Source organism: Eschrichtius robustus, chromosome 3 (assembly GCF_028021215.1).
Source record: "Eschrichtius robustus isolate mEscRob2 chromosome 3, mEscRob2.pri, whole genome shotgun sequence".
Lineage (NCBI taxonomy): Eukaryota > Metazoa > Chordata > Mammalia > Artiodactyla > Eschrichtiidae > Eschrichtius > Eschrichtius robustus.
Window position 1 is genome coordinate 37,726,380 of NC_090826.1, and position 15,621 is coordinate 37,742,000.

Below are 15,621 nucleotides of genomic sequence, written 5' to 3' on the forward strand. Positions count from 1 at the left end.
TCCCACGTTTCTGGCTGGTACAACTAGCTGGTCAGTACATAGTTCATTCAGACAGGGAACACTGGACAAAGAAAAGGTGTGGGAGAAACTGTGTGTTCAGCCTTAGGTATGCTGAATTTGAGGTAAGACACTCAAGTGGAACTATCCAATAAGCAGTGGGGTATGCAGGTTTGAAGGTCAAAAGGGAGGTATGGCCTGGACATGACTATTTGGGAGTCGTATCCAGCACCAGTCTATCTACTAGGCATGGGTAGGCACATTCGTGCCCCAATACTCTTAGGGCTCCTCAAAAAAAAAATGCTTTAATCTCCTTTAAATTAGAAAAAAAGTTTATTTTATTTTATTTTTTTAAAGACACTTCTATTTCTGTTTTTTTTTTTTTTGGCTGCCTTGGGTCTTCGTTGCTGCGCGTGGGCTTTCTCTAGTTGCGGCAAGCGGGGGCTACTCTTCGTTGCGGTGTGCAGGCTTCTCACTGCGGTGGCTGCTCTTGTTGTGGAGCACAGGCTCTAGGTGGTGGGCTTCAGTAGTTGTGGCTCGCGGGCTCAGTAGTTGTGGCTCGCGGGCTCTAGAGCACAGGCTCAGTAGTTGTGGCTCATGGGCTTAGTTGCTCCGTGGCATGTGGGATCTTCCTGGACCAGGGCTTGAACCCGTGTCCCCTGCATAGGCAGGCAGATTGCCAACCACTGCACCACCAGGGAAATCCCAGAAAAAAAGTTTTAATAAAGATGTTTTAATAGATAATATTAATATATTCATCTTTACACCAATGCCGTCATAAAACATAATTTAAAAAGAAATTGTTCTTCTGTAGGAAGGGGCCCACAAAAGTCAAAATGCTGCCCTGGTTATATTAGTAAGGATGCTTTCCACCACAAAATATCAGAAAGCCCACTCTCAATAGCTTCAGCAGTGACAATATTTAATTTCCCTTGTTCAGCATTAGGGTGGCCTCCAGGGATGGCAGGGCACTCATGCCTTCAAGGACAAAGACTCCTTCCAGCTCTCCACTCTGCCATCCCTGCTGTTGGCTCCATTCTCAGCTTGGGAGCACACCAGCTGCAGTAGGTCCAGGACATATCCAGACTTGACAACATTCCCAGGAAGAGAGCCACTGGGAATGTCGCTTCCAGTGATTCTCTCCTAGGAGTGAGAAAACCTTTCCCAGAAGCCCCCCAGCAAATGTCCTCTTAGTCTCACTGGGTATAACCCCGTTCCTAAACCAGTTACTGGTAAGAAGGAAGGAATTTATACGATGGGCTCAGACTAATCATCTGGGGTGTGTCAGAGGTTAGGGAGTCAACCATAATGCCTTCTCTAGAAGTCTTCCTCCAGGAGGTGGGACCTGAAGCCAAAAGCAAGGATGAGCTCACCCAGGGAAGAGTGTTCAGAAAGAGAAGCACAGAGGACGTAGGAGCTTCAGCATTTCCATCTACTGAGGGCTAAAGCAGCAAAGGTTGAATCAGTCCCTGCTACAGAGGGACTTCCTGTTTAATGGAAGAGACGCATCATTAAACACAGTTGCAAATGGACTGGAATGTGAGAGCAGACTGGGTTGGAGACCCAGCTGTGTGTTAATACGTATGTGACTGGGTAGGTTTCTTAAGCTTTCTGCCTCAGTTTCCTTTTTGTATAGTACCCTACACATAGTAGATATCAAATAAACGCAGCCATCATTGTTTAATTATCACCCACATTATTATCATATATAGGCGGCAGGAAGCCATTGGAAGGGAATTAACGGGCAGATTTGTGTCTAGGTTAGACGGCTTAGGCAGGTTGTGCTCTGTCCCTGCTCTGGGTTTCCTCTTCACTAGGTCACTGTGAGCAACTCACTGAGTTTCCCTCTGGCTGCCCCCAAGGCTGAACCCCACCAGAAACCTCCAGGCCCCAGCAGCATCTCCATAAAATCTGTGTGTTGGTTTCAGCTGCACTCCTGTGCCTTGGAATCAGGATAAAATACTATCCCTCCTTTTACCCCTGTCTGCTTACATTGTTGCCACTCAAAGAAATTAATCAGGTTTATTAAGCATGACCTCTCTTTTGTAAGCCCTGCTCCGGGTTAGCTGATATGTACCTGTCTGCTGCTCTCCTAGTTTAGTTCCAGTTGGAGAGGCCTCAACCTTTCTCAGTGCTCTGGTGGGGGCACAGACAGGCAGCCGAGTGGCCACATCTTTTGTTATTTGCAGAGACTGATGTACTGGGCTGGATCGGACAAAGACAGGACGCTCTGCTGTAGTGAGCACAAGGCCCTTTGTTACCATGGCTGTGGAAGAAATAGGAACAAAAGGGATAAACGTTGCGTCCAAATATGCTAATAATTAACACTTAACACCATGGATATAAAAAGCATTTAATACTAAATTACTATGATCATAATAGCTATTCCTTATTCAGCCCTACTCCATATGGCATCATGACTTGGTAGTTAAGTACATGTGAACTGGAGCCTGACTGCCTGGGTCCAAATCCTGGCTCTGCTACTTACCAGTGTGGGCAAGTTACTCACGTTCTTTGAGTCTCAGTTTTGTATCTATAAAGCACGGACAATGGAAGTACACAACTCATAGGGTTATGTGAGTTCATATTATGCTTATAAAGCACTTAAACATGACCTACCACAAAATAAGCACTCAATAAATATTATATTTTTATATACATTGGTCAGCAAATTTAGACCTCAAAACAAACATATGATGTAGACATTATCATTATTATTATTATCCCTATTTATCAATTGAGGAAATCAAGACTCAGAGAGGTTGAGTAACTTTCCCAAGGTTACCCAGCAAGAAAGTAACAGAATCCAATTCTGACTGACCCTAAAGTCTTGTGCTTTCCACTGCACCAGGTCACTGTCTTCCATGAGCTCCTGGCAAGAGGTCCCACATCAATGTGATGGTACAGTATTGGTGACTTTCACAAGTTCCTCCTCCCTTTCGTCACAGTTGGAACAAACTAGGTATTTTCAAAATGAAGGAAAGAGGAATCCTGTGGACAAGGCAGCTTAATCAAGGTTTCTCTCCTCTCCGCCCCTGCTTTATGCCCAGATCCCCAGCCTTCCCTAGAATGTACAAGGCCCAGTTCTCTAGTGGAAGCTGGAAGGCCAGCTAGGGGAGAGCCGAGACATGGCCCAACTCTGGGTAAGGCTTGCTCAAGTACCACCCATCTGATGGCTTGGCTGGCAGAGTAGAGCCACAGGGAAGAACCTGGCCATGGGGTACCAGGCCATACCAGTGCCAGGGGCTGGCAGGTTTGAGGCCAAGATGATCCAGGACAGATCTTGCACCCTAAAAATCTTTGGACATCACCAATAAAATAAAGTAAAACAGAACAGCCCAAAGCACCTTCCTGCCAGAGAACTTAAAATTCTTGAAGGATGCCTGCATTTTGTTTTTTAATGTAAAGGAATCCCAGAGTCTGGCTTATCACACCTCCTGTGGAGCGGATATCTGGCTGCCAGACCAATAAGCGTTCATCAGGGCTCTGACCACTGCACAGCCTAGTCAGGCCTCTGCCCATTCTTCAACACAACCAAAGTCAGGCCTCTGCTCATGCTTCTACACAAGCAACTCTTGTTTTGTATTCAAAAGCAGTTCAATTCCTAAACAACCATCTGGGCAAAAATAAAACTCAGCCTTACAAATATCTCTGGGAAAGAGGGGCAGTTGGCTATCTCATTAATTGCAACCACTCACTGAGCCTAAACTCTGGGCGAGGCACTGTACTTACCATGACCCTTGTCACATCCCCACCCATCCCCCCACCCCTCACTTATCCCTTGAGTTTATGGCTAGCTCCTGATGGCCCCTCCCCTGTGCCTCTCTCATGTCCAGATGTCCATTTGCAATCAGATAAGACCTGGCTGGGTTCATCCTGGACTCTGGGAAACACAGCCCTGGCTTCTCGATGAATATACAGCCTGGTGTCAGGATGACAGCCTGTGAAGGGGCCTCCCTAGAGTCCCCAGGCTATGCCCACACCTAGTTCAAGACAGCAGAGACTTCTCTGATGTGGACAGGCAAGCTGTCAATGCTATGTGGATCCCCTACCCCCCACTCAGGCCCTGATCACAGACCCTCTTCCTCAACCCTTTCCACCCACACCTGCCTCTTGCCTCCTACTCACACTCCTGGGGCTCCCAAATGGTGACTAGAGAAGGAAGGAAATGGCCAGGCTAAAGATTCAGTGAAAATAGCTGAAGCTTTGTACTTGGACAGATAAGGGCTTGAATTTCACCGTATTACTTAACAGCTGCGTGACTTGGGCTGGTTACTTGAGTCTGGTCTCTTGAGTCTCAGTTTTCTAATCTCTGAAAGGAAAACAATCTTCTGTACTCTTAGGGTTTCTGTGAGGATTAGAAAAGATATGTATAAGTATGTTATGCCCAGAGGCACTGAATAAATGGTAGACATTGTCAGACATAAGTTGGTCTCTTTATATTCCTTTAAAGTATATATACTTTCTCTCCCTAAATTCTTACAACCACCAGGCTACAGGGTCAGCCCACCAGTGGTGTTGCTGCAAGGAGCTTGGCTGGGTTGGAGCCAGCTCTCCTGCTGGGCCTGGACCTTAGTCTAGTGCATTGGTGGGGGTTTCAACCCCTCTGTCCATGGTTCAGTGACCAATCCTCCTGATTTGCCTGGGATTGTCCCAGATTTATGACTAAAATTTCCACATCCTGGGAGCACAGGCAGTTCAGTCTTGGGAAAACTGGTATGATCGGTCACCCTATCAAGCCAGCTGACCCACAGCAGATGGAGAACGTGTCAGACCCAGGAAGTAGCTGGGCTTCCCATAACCTTTCCCAGTTTGCTGGATGGATGGGCCAGGCTGGGCATCAAATCTGCCCTTCCTTCTGGGTTCCCAGCCAAGACCTGGTTAAGTTGAGGCCAAGGGTGACACCCAGAGGTCATGTGAAAAACTGCAGTCTGGTAATCACCCACCTGGCCCTTGAGGCCTTGGCTTGTTCATTAGTAAATATTTATTGAGCTCTCAACACATGCCAACCCTTGTGTTAGGCACTGGGCATACGTCTCAGGGTCTTGGAAGGCATCCTCAAACAAGTTAAATTTATGCTGAGACCTACTTATTGAGAAGGTGTTTGCCAGGTCAAGGCAGGAGGGAAAGAGAGAGTATTCCAGGCAGGAACGAACAGCAAAGACAAAAACTCTGCGTGGGAAGGAGCATAAAACATTCAAGAAACTAATTACAATATGAAGGAGGGGGTTAGTAGTGACAACAGTTGGTGACTAACCATTGTTAGTGGTGACAACAGTTAGGTTGTCAAGGCCTAATCAGCCAGGGGAGATTTATTTGTCTTTACCCTAAGTGCAATCAGAACTTAGTGAAGGGTTTTAAGCAGGACTGTAACATAATCAGATCTGCATTTTTCAAAGCTCACTCTGGCTACAGGGTGGAGACTGGTTTGGAGAGTAGTAAGTCTAAAGCCAGGGAGGCAATTAGAAGGTCATTGCAGTGTGCAGGTGGTACACAGTGAGGACCTGGACTTGGGTAGTGTGGGGAGATGATGAGAGATGTGATGGTTTGAGAGATATTATGGAGAGAGAATGGGCAGGGACATGGTGACTGACTGGAGGTGAAGGTTGAGGGACAGTGAGGTTCAAAAATGACTTGCAGGTTTCTGGCTAGGACCACTGGACAGCAGTGGAACAGCTGCTGAGAAGGGAGCACCAGAAGGAGGAGGATGTTGGGCATGTTGAATCTGAGGTGCCTGTGGGACATGCACGTCAAGATGGCAAATAAGCAGGTGGATAAAGATTCGGAAGAAGGAAACAATGTGGGGGTCATCTGCATGCAGATGGTAACTGAAGCCCTAAGCAGCACCAACATTCACAAGTGGGCAGAGGAAGACCAGGCAAGTACGGTATTATAAAAGCCAGGGCAAGAGTGTTTCAGGAAGGAGAGAGCGGTCAACCTCTCCTTAGATCCTTTTAAAGTGAAGTGGTGGAGAGAAGCCAAGTTAGAGTGAGTTGTGCTGTAAGTAGGAGGTGAAGAGGTGGAGAAAGCAACTGTAGACAACTCTTTCAATAAATTTGGCTAAACTATCAAAGTTATCAGTGAGAGTGTAATTAGGTACAACTTTTTTGAATGGCAATTAGGCAGAATTTATGAAAATTAAAAATACACACAGCCTTTACCCCAACAATTCTACTTCCAAGAAGTTAGCCTACAAATGTACTTCACCCATGCACAAAGACTTACAGAGAGGATGTTTACTGTGGCATTTTATAAATAGCTAAAGTGAAATACAATTTGCATACTCATCAACAGGAGGCTGGTTAAATTAGATATAAAACAGCCACACAACAGGATACTATATATCTGTTAAAAAGAACATGCTGGGGGGTGGTGGTGGTGGGATGAATTGGGAGATTGGGATTGACATATATACACTAATGTATAAAATAGATAACTAATAAGAACCTGCTGTATAAAAAAAATAAATTAAATTAAATTAAAAAAAAATAACATGCTAGATTTACATGTATTGAAATGGATGCATCAAGACTGGATGCATCAGGACTTCCCTGGTGGTGCGGTGGTTGGGAGCCCGCCTGCCAGTGCAGGGGACACGGGTTCAAGCCCTGGTCCAGGAAGATCCCACATGCCGTGGAGCAACTAAGCCCGTGCGCCACAACTACTGAGCCTGCGCTCTAGAGCCCGCGAGCCACAACTACTGAGCCCAAGTGCCACAACTACTGAAGCCCACACGCCTAGAGCCCATGATCTGCAACAAGACAGGAAACCGCATTGAAAGGCCCGCGTGCCCCAATGAAGAGTGGTCCCCACCCGCCGCAGCTAGAGGGGGCCCGCATGCAGCAACAAAGACCCAATGCAGCCAAAAATAAAAATAAATAAAAAACAAATTAATAAAAAAAAAAAAGACTGGATGCATCAAGGAAAAAGGACAGCCATATATGCTTGTATAAATGCATAGAAAAGGCTTAAAAAGGATACACAAGAAACTCTTCACAGTGGTTATTTCTGCAGGGTAGTCAGCGTAAGGAGAATTTTACTTTTCATTTTATGTTTTTTCATGTTTGGATTTTTTTAAATATTTATTTATTTATTTATTTGGCTGTGCCGGGTCTTAGTTGCAGCATGCGGGATCTTCATTGTGGCATGTGGGGTTTTTAGTTGAGGCATGGGGGATCTCGTTCCCTGACCAGGGATCGACCCCAGGCCCCCTGCATTGGGAACGTGGAGTCTTAGCCACTGGACCACCAGAGAAGTCCCTATATGTTTGGATATTTATTGCAAGCATGTACAGTGAAATTTTACATAATTTATATGTCTTTAAAAACTAATTTTCGGGGCTTCCCTGGTGGCGCAGTGGTTGAGAATCTGCCTGCCAATGCAGGGGACATGGGTCCGAGCCCTGGTCTGGGAAGATCCCACATGCCGCGGAGCAACTGGGCCCGTGAGCCACAACTACTGAGCCTGCGCGTCTGGAGCCTGCGCTCTGCAACAAGAGAGGCCACGATAGTGAGAGGCCCGCGCACCGCGATGAAGAGTGGCCCCCGCTCACCGCAACTAGAGAAAGCCCTCGCACAGAAACGAAGACCCAACACAGCCAAGAATAAATAAATTAATTAATTTTTTTAAAAAAAACTAATTTTCAATGGGCAGAAGACCTAAATAGACATTTCTCCAAAGAAGACATACAGATGGTCAACAGGCACGTGAAAAGACACTCAACATCACTAATTATTATATAAATGCAAATCGAAACGACAATGAGGTACCACCTCACAATGGTCAAAAATCAAATCATCAAAAAGGCTACAAACAATAAATGCTGGAGAGGGTGTGGGGAAAAGGGAACCCTCCTACACTGTTGGTGGGAATGTAAATTGGTGCAGCCTCTATGGAAAACAGTATGGAGGTTCCTTAAAAAACTAAAAATAGAGCTACTGTATGATCCAGCAATCCCACTCCTGGGCATATATCCGGAAAAGATGAAAACGCTAATTCAAAAAGATACATGCAGGGAACTCCCTGGCAGTCCAGTGGTTAAGAAGGCACTTTTACTGCTGTGGGCCTGGCTTCAATCCCTGGCTGGGGAACTAAGATCCCACAAGCTGAGCGGCGCCAGCGGTGGGCGGGGAGCTAAGAGAATAAATGCACTATAATGGTTAAGAGACTAAAAATTTAAAAATAAGCCAGATTTGAAATTCCATCCTCTCCATTTACCAGCTGTCTGCCTTGTGCAAATTATTTAACTCTTCTTTGCCTCAGTCTCCCCATCTACAAAGTGGACATGATTATAGTATTTTTGTTTAATGAGTTAATGTATGTTAAGCATAGAAGTCTTTGTTCTTATTACAAATAGCCATTATCCATAATTAGATTAAAAGTAGGGGCAATGCCAAGTGTGTGTGTGTGTGTGTGTGTGTTCTTAGCAGATAGCAAAGTTCCCCATACATAGTATGAGTAAAACAAATATTTATTAAATAAATGAAATACTAGAAAGAAAAAAGTACTTGGAAAATCATTTTTTGTTCTCAGACACTCTTTTTTACTTTGTATATGTTAGTTCCATGAAATAAAATGTTAAATTTAAAAAAATCGTGGTATATGGGACTTCCCTGGTGGCGCAGTGGATAAGACTCCGTGCTCCCAATGCAGGAGCCCGGGTTTGATCCCTGGTCAGGGAACTAGATCCCACATGCATGCTGCAACTAAGGAGCCCTGGAGCCGCAATGAAGGAGCCTGCCTGCTGCAACTAAGACCTGGTGCAACCAAATAAATAAATATCTTTTTTAAAAAATGTGGTATATATATATATATAGTGGAATATTAGCCATAAAAAGAATGAAATATTGCCATTTGCAGCAACATGGGTGGACCTAGAGAATATCACACTAAGTGAAGTAAGTTAGAGAAAGACAAATATATATCACTTATATGTGGAATCTAAAATATAACACAAATGAACATGTATATACAAAACAGAAAGAGACTCACAGACATAGAAGACAAACTTATGGTTACCAAAGGGGAAAGGGACGGGGGTCAGTGGGAGAATAAATTAGGAGTGTGGGATTAACAGATACAAACTACTATACATAAGATAAATAAGCAACAAGAATTTACTGTATAGCACAGGGAACTATATTCAATATCTTGTAGTAACCTATGAAGGAAAATAATCTGAAAAAATATATATATATATATATAACTGAATCACTTTGCTGTATACATGAAACTAGCACAATATTGTAAATCAACTGTACTTTAATTGTTAAAAATTCTTATTTTTATAAGTTTGGCTGTGAAGGGTAAGAGAATTATACAAAAATAGTTGTAGAAGTAAGCAGGATAGAGGGAGGGTTTTTTGGTTTGTTTTGTTTTAAGATGAGAGAGACCTGATGACCTCTCTTAAAAGGGAGAGAATGAAGATATATAAGAGAGAGAGGAAAATCAGTAAAGCAAGCTCACTGATGATGTTGAGTGTTGGTGAGACCCAGAGCCCTGGTTAGTCTAACCCAGGTGGCATTCTTACTTCTTACTTCACAGTGACAGGGGAGGAGAGGGTGGTATCAGCAGGTCTTCAGAGCGCCTGTAGAGGCCCTGCCCTATGGAAATGAAAATACATCTCTTCCCCAGGAAGCTCCCAATCTAGGGGTTTAATGAGCTAACCCTTGAACAACGTGGTGGGGGGGTGGGTAGGGTTGGGGGCCAACCCCTGCACAGTTGCAAATCCCTGTAAAATCTGCATATAACTTTACAGTCAGCTCTCCACACCTGCAGTTCTGCATCCTCGGATTCAATGCACTACGAATGATGTACTACTGTAGTATGTATTTACTGAAAAAAACCCTGCATATGAGTGGACCCGCATGTAAGTTCAAACCCGTGTTATTCAAGGGTCAACTGGGACTTCCCTGGCAGTCCAGTGGTTAAGACTCCGCACTCCTACTGCAGGGGATGCGGGTTTGATCCCTGGTCTGAGAACTAATAAACTGCATGCTGCGCAGTGTGGCCAAAAAATTTCTTTTTAAAAAGGGTCAACTGTACTAACAATTGCCAATCAACTACACTTGCTCTCACCTCCACACCTTTGTATAAGCCGTGTCCTCCACCTGGAACACTTCACTCCCAACCTCCAACACATAAAGGTACCCCTCACCTTGTCAATTCCTACCCAAACTTCTGGTCTCAGATTCTCCTGGGAAGCCTTCCCTAGTCCTCCAGACAATGTTAGAAGCAACAGTCTCTTCACTGGCCTCCCCATTCTGCCCTTGCTCCCCTCCACCCTATTGTCAGCTCAGCAGCCAGCGAGGTTCAATAGAAATGTGGAGTCTGATCCGGTCACCCTTCAGCTTAAACCCTCCAGTGGCTTCCTATCGTGTTCAGAGTAAAAGCCAAAGTTTGCCTTATGGCTACTATTCCCCCTCCTCCCTATCCTATTCCAGCTGCACTGGCCTTTTGCTCCAATACACCAGCCCCATTCCTGCCTCAGGGCCTTTACATTTGTTCCTCTTGCCACCTCACTTCCTTCAGGAATTAACTCAAAAGTCACCTTCTCGCAATTCTGACATATACTACAACATGGATGAAACTTACAGGCATTATGCTAAGTGAAATAGGCCAGTCACATACACACACACACACACACACAAACACTGCACGATTTCACTTACATGAGGTACCTAGAGTAGTCAAAATCATAACAGAGATAGAAAATAGAACAGTGGTTGCCAGGGGCAGGGGGAGGGGAGAGTGGCGAGCTATCTAAAGGGTACAGTGTCAGCTGTGGAGGAAGGGTTCAGAGTATGGATGAGGTGATGGTTGCACGACATGAATGTACTTAATACCACTGAACTGTACCTTAAAAATGTAACGTGGTGAATATTATGTGTGTTTTACCACACACACACACACACACACAGAGTCACCTTCTCTGAGGTCTTCCAGGTCACTCATAAAAAGTCAAGGGCTCAAGGAGAAGAACGGAATCACATGGAGGTAGGGCAGGGACAAGGCCAGACAGGAGGGAGCATCCGCGGTCGCCTCCGGGATGGGGAGGGAGCTCCGGACGGGCGCGGCCAGAAAGGCGGGAGTTTCCGGGAGATGATTTCAGGGGAAGGAAGGAAGGAGGGAACTTGGGAGGGGCGGGGTCAGGTAAGGGAGGGGTGGGGAGGGGAGGGGAGAGGGGAGGAGAAGGGGAGGGGAAGGAGCGGGTTGGGAGGGGGGCGGGCGGGCAGGGGTCAGGATTTCTGCAGGGGCAGAGTGTGCCTCGGGTAGCCGCCGGCCTAGCCTGAGAGCTCTGAGAGTTCGATTCCTCCGCCCTCCACAGCCCTTGTCGTTGTAGAAGGCAGATGTATAGGAGAGGCGTCACCACCTAGCCTCTCGGACCCGCGCGCGCCCTCCAGTGGTATCGGCCGGTTCCCTCAGGTCTCGACCTGCGCGCCCACCCTCCTTATCAGTAGCGCCCACCCTCGTTATCAGTAGCTCCAGGAGGAGTGCAACCGCGGCCAGGCTCGGAGGACCCATCTTGGGAAAGTTCCGCAAGGTCCTGATCGCAGGAGGACACGAGTCTGATCCCAGGAGGTCACGGCCAAGACGCCAGCAGGGCTGCAGGAAGTAGAGTCTAGTTCTCTAACCCCAGCTGGTCTCCAGAGCCCAGTCTATGCACTGGGCCAAAGTCAAACACAGTGCCCTTGCAGGGCAGCGTGCCCCAGACAAGGTCACCCTTTTCTTTAAGACAACCCCCACTTAGCTTCTGGAAATCTACCCTCCCCCAGGTCAGAAGTGATTGGTCAGGGGTCCTGTTTCTGTTCCCTCTGTCCATACCTGGAGCCCTTGAGTGGAAATTCCTTCTCCCGGACCAAAGGCCTGGAAGCTGCTCCCTTGGGGCCCCAATCATGATAGCTGGGGCAGAGCATTGCCTTTTCTGTACCAGCCCACTCAGATCCCTATTCCCAGGGCCTCCTCCCCCAGAATCCACCACCAAAGCCAGAGCCCTCCCAGTGCCTTCCCAGTGCTCAGGACTACGGAGGAGTAGTCCTTTGTATGCCCTGACCCCACAGTCAGGCCCAGGTTCACAGGCTAAAACCTGGATCTCTTTTGCCAGGCTGCACCATATACTATTTCATTTAATCACAACAATCCCATGAAGTAGGTACTATTATTATTCCCATTTTTATAGATGATGAAACTAAGACTCAGAAGTTAAGCAATTTGCCCAAAGTTATACATGTGCTAGTAAGTGTTGGAGGTAGATTTTTAAACCCAGGTCTGTCTGGCTTTTGGAGCCCATGTTCTCAAATTCACTGGAGTGCAGAGTAGCACCAAGTGCCTTTCACCACTGCTGACCCGCTTCGGGTACTGCCTTCCTGGCTGTAGGCCTGAAACACCCAGCCAGGTGTTTTTCTAAGCCCTGTCCCCTCATCACATCCTTCTCCCTCCTGCCAATGAAACTCAACAGTAAGTCATCACACCAGGCTGCCTGACAAAGGAATCTCTTTTGCATTGTCTCAGACCACAGGCATCCATCCCAACTGTCTCCCCAACATTATGCTCCATTGCTCCTCTGAGGGTTTGGCTCACATTCCTCACTGAGCTTTTTCTTATGCCATTTGCCCTTCTTGGAATGCCCTTCCAAACCCTTCAAGAGCTACCAGGTGAAGTTCCAGACGACTCCTAATTTCCTCAATCCAGTGATCTCACACAGTTCTCAGTGGCAAGGCCAGAAATGCCCCCAGAAAGCTCCTCTGGCCTAATACTCAATCAGGGAGCTGGAAAGAGCAAAGAGGACTTATTCTAGTCCTAATAGAGTCAGGAGGGTGAGAAAGGATGCCCGTGCAGCTGTTCCTTTCAGATCCTGAGCCACTGTTTTTTTCTCCAAATCTTGTTTGGGACAAGGGGGTAAAAAATGTTAAGGGAAAAGTGGGGTTGAAAAGGAGCAGCTGAGAGATTTCCCAAAAGAGAGATGCATTTAGGAGCTATATAAATGGTCTATCTTCCTATAACATAAATTTCTCTGGACCATTTTGGGGAAAGAGTGAAAATCTGTAATTTAAAGCATTTTATTCTATTTTAAGTTTTAAAGGAACATTAGGAAATTAAAAGCAAAATTCTCCAAAAATTTTAAGCTAAAACATGAAATTGCTAAGAAAGTCCGTGCTTGTAGAGGGAAAATTCGGACTGTTCCCCCAACTAGGGCTGATTCCCTTTGCTCTGAGGTTGGGGCATGAGTGGGAACCCAGTGCCTGGCACCTAATGAAGGCAGCTATTGTGATCTCCAGGGTCCGGGGTTGGGAGGCTCAGTGCCCAAAGGTGTGTGGCCCAGCCAGAGGCCGTGGGAAGGTCAGTGCCCAAGAGTGAGGCCCAGCCAGAGGCCATGGGAAGGGTCAGTCCTGTGTCCCCGGTGTACTCTCGGCGACACAGGCTGAGCGAGAGGGTGGAGAGTGGCAGTCACTGGCTCCGCCCCCTCTCTCTCGCCCCACCCCTGCACTGGCTCCGCGTGGTTCTCTAGAGCCGCAGCTCAGACTCGGCGGTCTCCAGGCAGCTTCAGTTTGGCGTGGTTCGGCAGAGGGAACCGCAAGCCCCCAAGTGGTCCGTCTGTGGCTTCTCCCCGAAAAAGATCGAGGAACGCGGTCTGCCGGCAAAATTGGACTCCACCGGCTTCCGACGACAAGCCAGGGACTGACAGTCTCCGAGTCCCGAACGACAAGTGATTGTCCCCAGGGGAAGGACAGGCCGGGGTCGCCATCCAGACCGCCATGGCCGCGCCCGCCCGCCGTCTGTGCCATATCGCTTTCCACGTGCCCGCGGGGCTGCCCCTCGCCCAGGATCTGCAGCGCCTCTTCGGCTTCCAGCCCCTGGCGGTGCGGGAAGCAGACGGCTGGCGGCAGCTGGCTCTGCGGAGCGGGGACGCGGTCTTTTTGGTGAACGAGGGCGCGGGGTCCGGAGAGCCGCTGTACGGCCTGGACCCGCATCATGCGGTGCCCAGTGCCACGAACCTGTGCTTCGACGTGGCCGACGCGGGCGCCGCCGCCCGGGCGCTGGCGGCACTCGGCTGCAGCGTGCCGGTGCCCCCTGTCAGCATTCGGGATGAGCAGGGCGCCGCCACCTACGCCGTGGTCAGCTCGCCGGCCGGCAACCTCAGCCTGACGCTGCTGGAGCGCACTGGCTTCTGCGGGCCCTTCCTGCCCGGGTTTAGGCCTGTGCCCTCCGCACCTGGCCCGGGCTGGGTCAGCCACGTGGACCACCTGACCTTGGCCTGCACCCCCAGCAGCTCCCCAAAACTGATGCGCTGGTTCCACGACTGTCTAGGCTTTCACCACCTGCCACTGAGCCCAGGTGAGGATCCGGAGCTGGGCCTGGAGGTGGCAGCAGAGTCCGGGCGTGGGGGGCTGAGGCTCACCGCCCTGCAGGCCCCTACGGGTAGTGCTGTCCCTACCCTCGTGCTGGCTGAGTCCCTGCTGGGGGTCACCAGCCCACAGGACCAAGTGGAGCAGTTCCTGGCCCGGAACGGGGGACCTGGGCTGCAGCACGTGGGGCTATACACACCAAATATCACTGAAGCCACTGAGGGGGTGGCAGGGGCTGGGGGTCAGCTCCTGACTCCTCCTGAGGCCTACTACCAGCAGCCAGGCAAGGAGAAGCAGATCCTGGCTGCAGGGCATGAGCCTAGCCTGCTGGCCCGACAGGGGGTCTTGCTAGATGGTGACAGAGGCAAGTTTCTGCTTCAGGTCTTCACCAAGTCCCTCTTTGCAGAGGACACTTTCTTCCTGGAGCTGATTCAGAGGCAGGGGGCCACTGGATTTGGCCAGGGCAACATTCGGGCCCTGTGGCAGTCTGTGCAGGAGCAAGCTGCCAGGGTCCAGGAAGCCTGAGAAGGGCTGAAGCTGGGTGTAGCCGCCTGTCCTGGAGCACTGGGGAGTCCAGCACAGGGCCTGCTGGAACTCAGAGACACCCACAGAGGCCTGGAGTGAAAGGTTTTGTCTTTAGGGACCAGGTGTGGCCTCCATCTCATCGTGCCAGAAGTTGAATCTCACAGGGGTCCAAAGAGATGGGATTTTTTTTAAAACTGTGAAACGTTTCTCATATTGTCTATATCTAACATATATGCAAAGTGTAAAGAATAAAGGAATTACACAATTAGGAAATAGAACATAACCAATATTTCTGAACCCTCCTTGTGTCCTTCTCTGACCCCATTTCTCTCCACCACACCGCCAATATTATGATTAAAAACCCTCTGCTTTTCTGTATTGTTTCACTGCATATGTAATGTACCCCTAAATAAATGATTTATTATTTGAGGTAGGAGTCTAAGACAAAACAAATCCTCCTCTGTGATTCCCCTCTCCCTAGGGACCAGCCACTGCAGGTGGGAGGGGCTGAGTCAGGGCTGAGCTCAACCACCTGCTCTAGGGTGATAACACAACTCCAATCAGAGCTGACCAGAGACATGGACTGAGAGCGCTGGATGTCAGCCACTGGCAGGGGCTCCCTGCAGCTGCCTTCTTCTCTTCTGGGGCTGGAGGACACATCACTCAGGACAGAACACTCCCCTCCTCCATCTGCCCAGGGCTGGCTAGGAGCTCAGCAGTGGAAGTCAGGACCAAGCAGGACTCTACCACTTTC

The 15,621-nt window shown here is 48.4% G+C and overlaps 1 protein-coding gene and 1 long non-coding RNA gene across 3 annotated transcripts; one reads left to right on the top strand and one right to left on the bottom strand.

Moving 5' to 3' along the window:
- Positions 1-389: 389 nt before the first annotated feature.
- Positions 390-11,061, bottom strand: LOC137761037 (uncharacterized). Of its 2 annotated transcripts, XR_011073385.1 has the most exons (5): positions 4,126-4,205; positions 2,819-2,988; positions 2,075-2,263; positions 1,371-1,484; positions 390-683 (listed from the first exon to the last, which is right to left on the bottom strand). It is a non-coding gene; the product is annotated as an uncharacterized lncRNA (long non-coding RNA). The 2 variants fall into 2 exon arrangements; XR_011073386.1 differs by lacking the exons at positions 2,819-2,988; positions 4,126-4,205 and adding an exon at positions 10,923-11,061.
- Positions 11,062-13,482: 2,421 nt separating this feature from the next.
- On the top strand, positions 13,483-15,268 carry HPDL (4-hydroxyphenylpyruvate dioxygenase like). Its single transcript, XM_068539767.1, has one exon. It carries the CDS (start codon positions 13,752-13,754, stop codon positions 14,865-14,867), a length of 1,116 nt encoding a protein of 371 aa, XP_068395868.1. The 5' UTR covers positions 13,483-13,751; the 3' UTR covers positions 14,868-15,268.
- Positions 15,269-15,621: the final 353 nt, after the last annotated feature.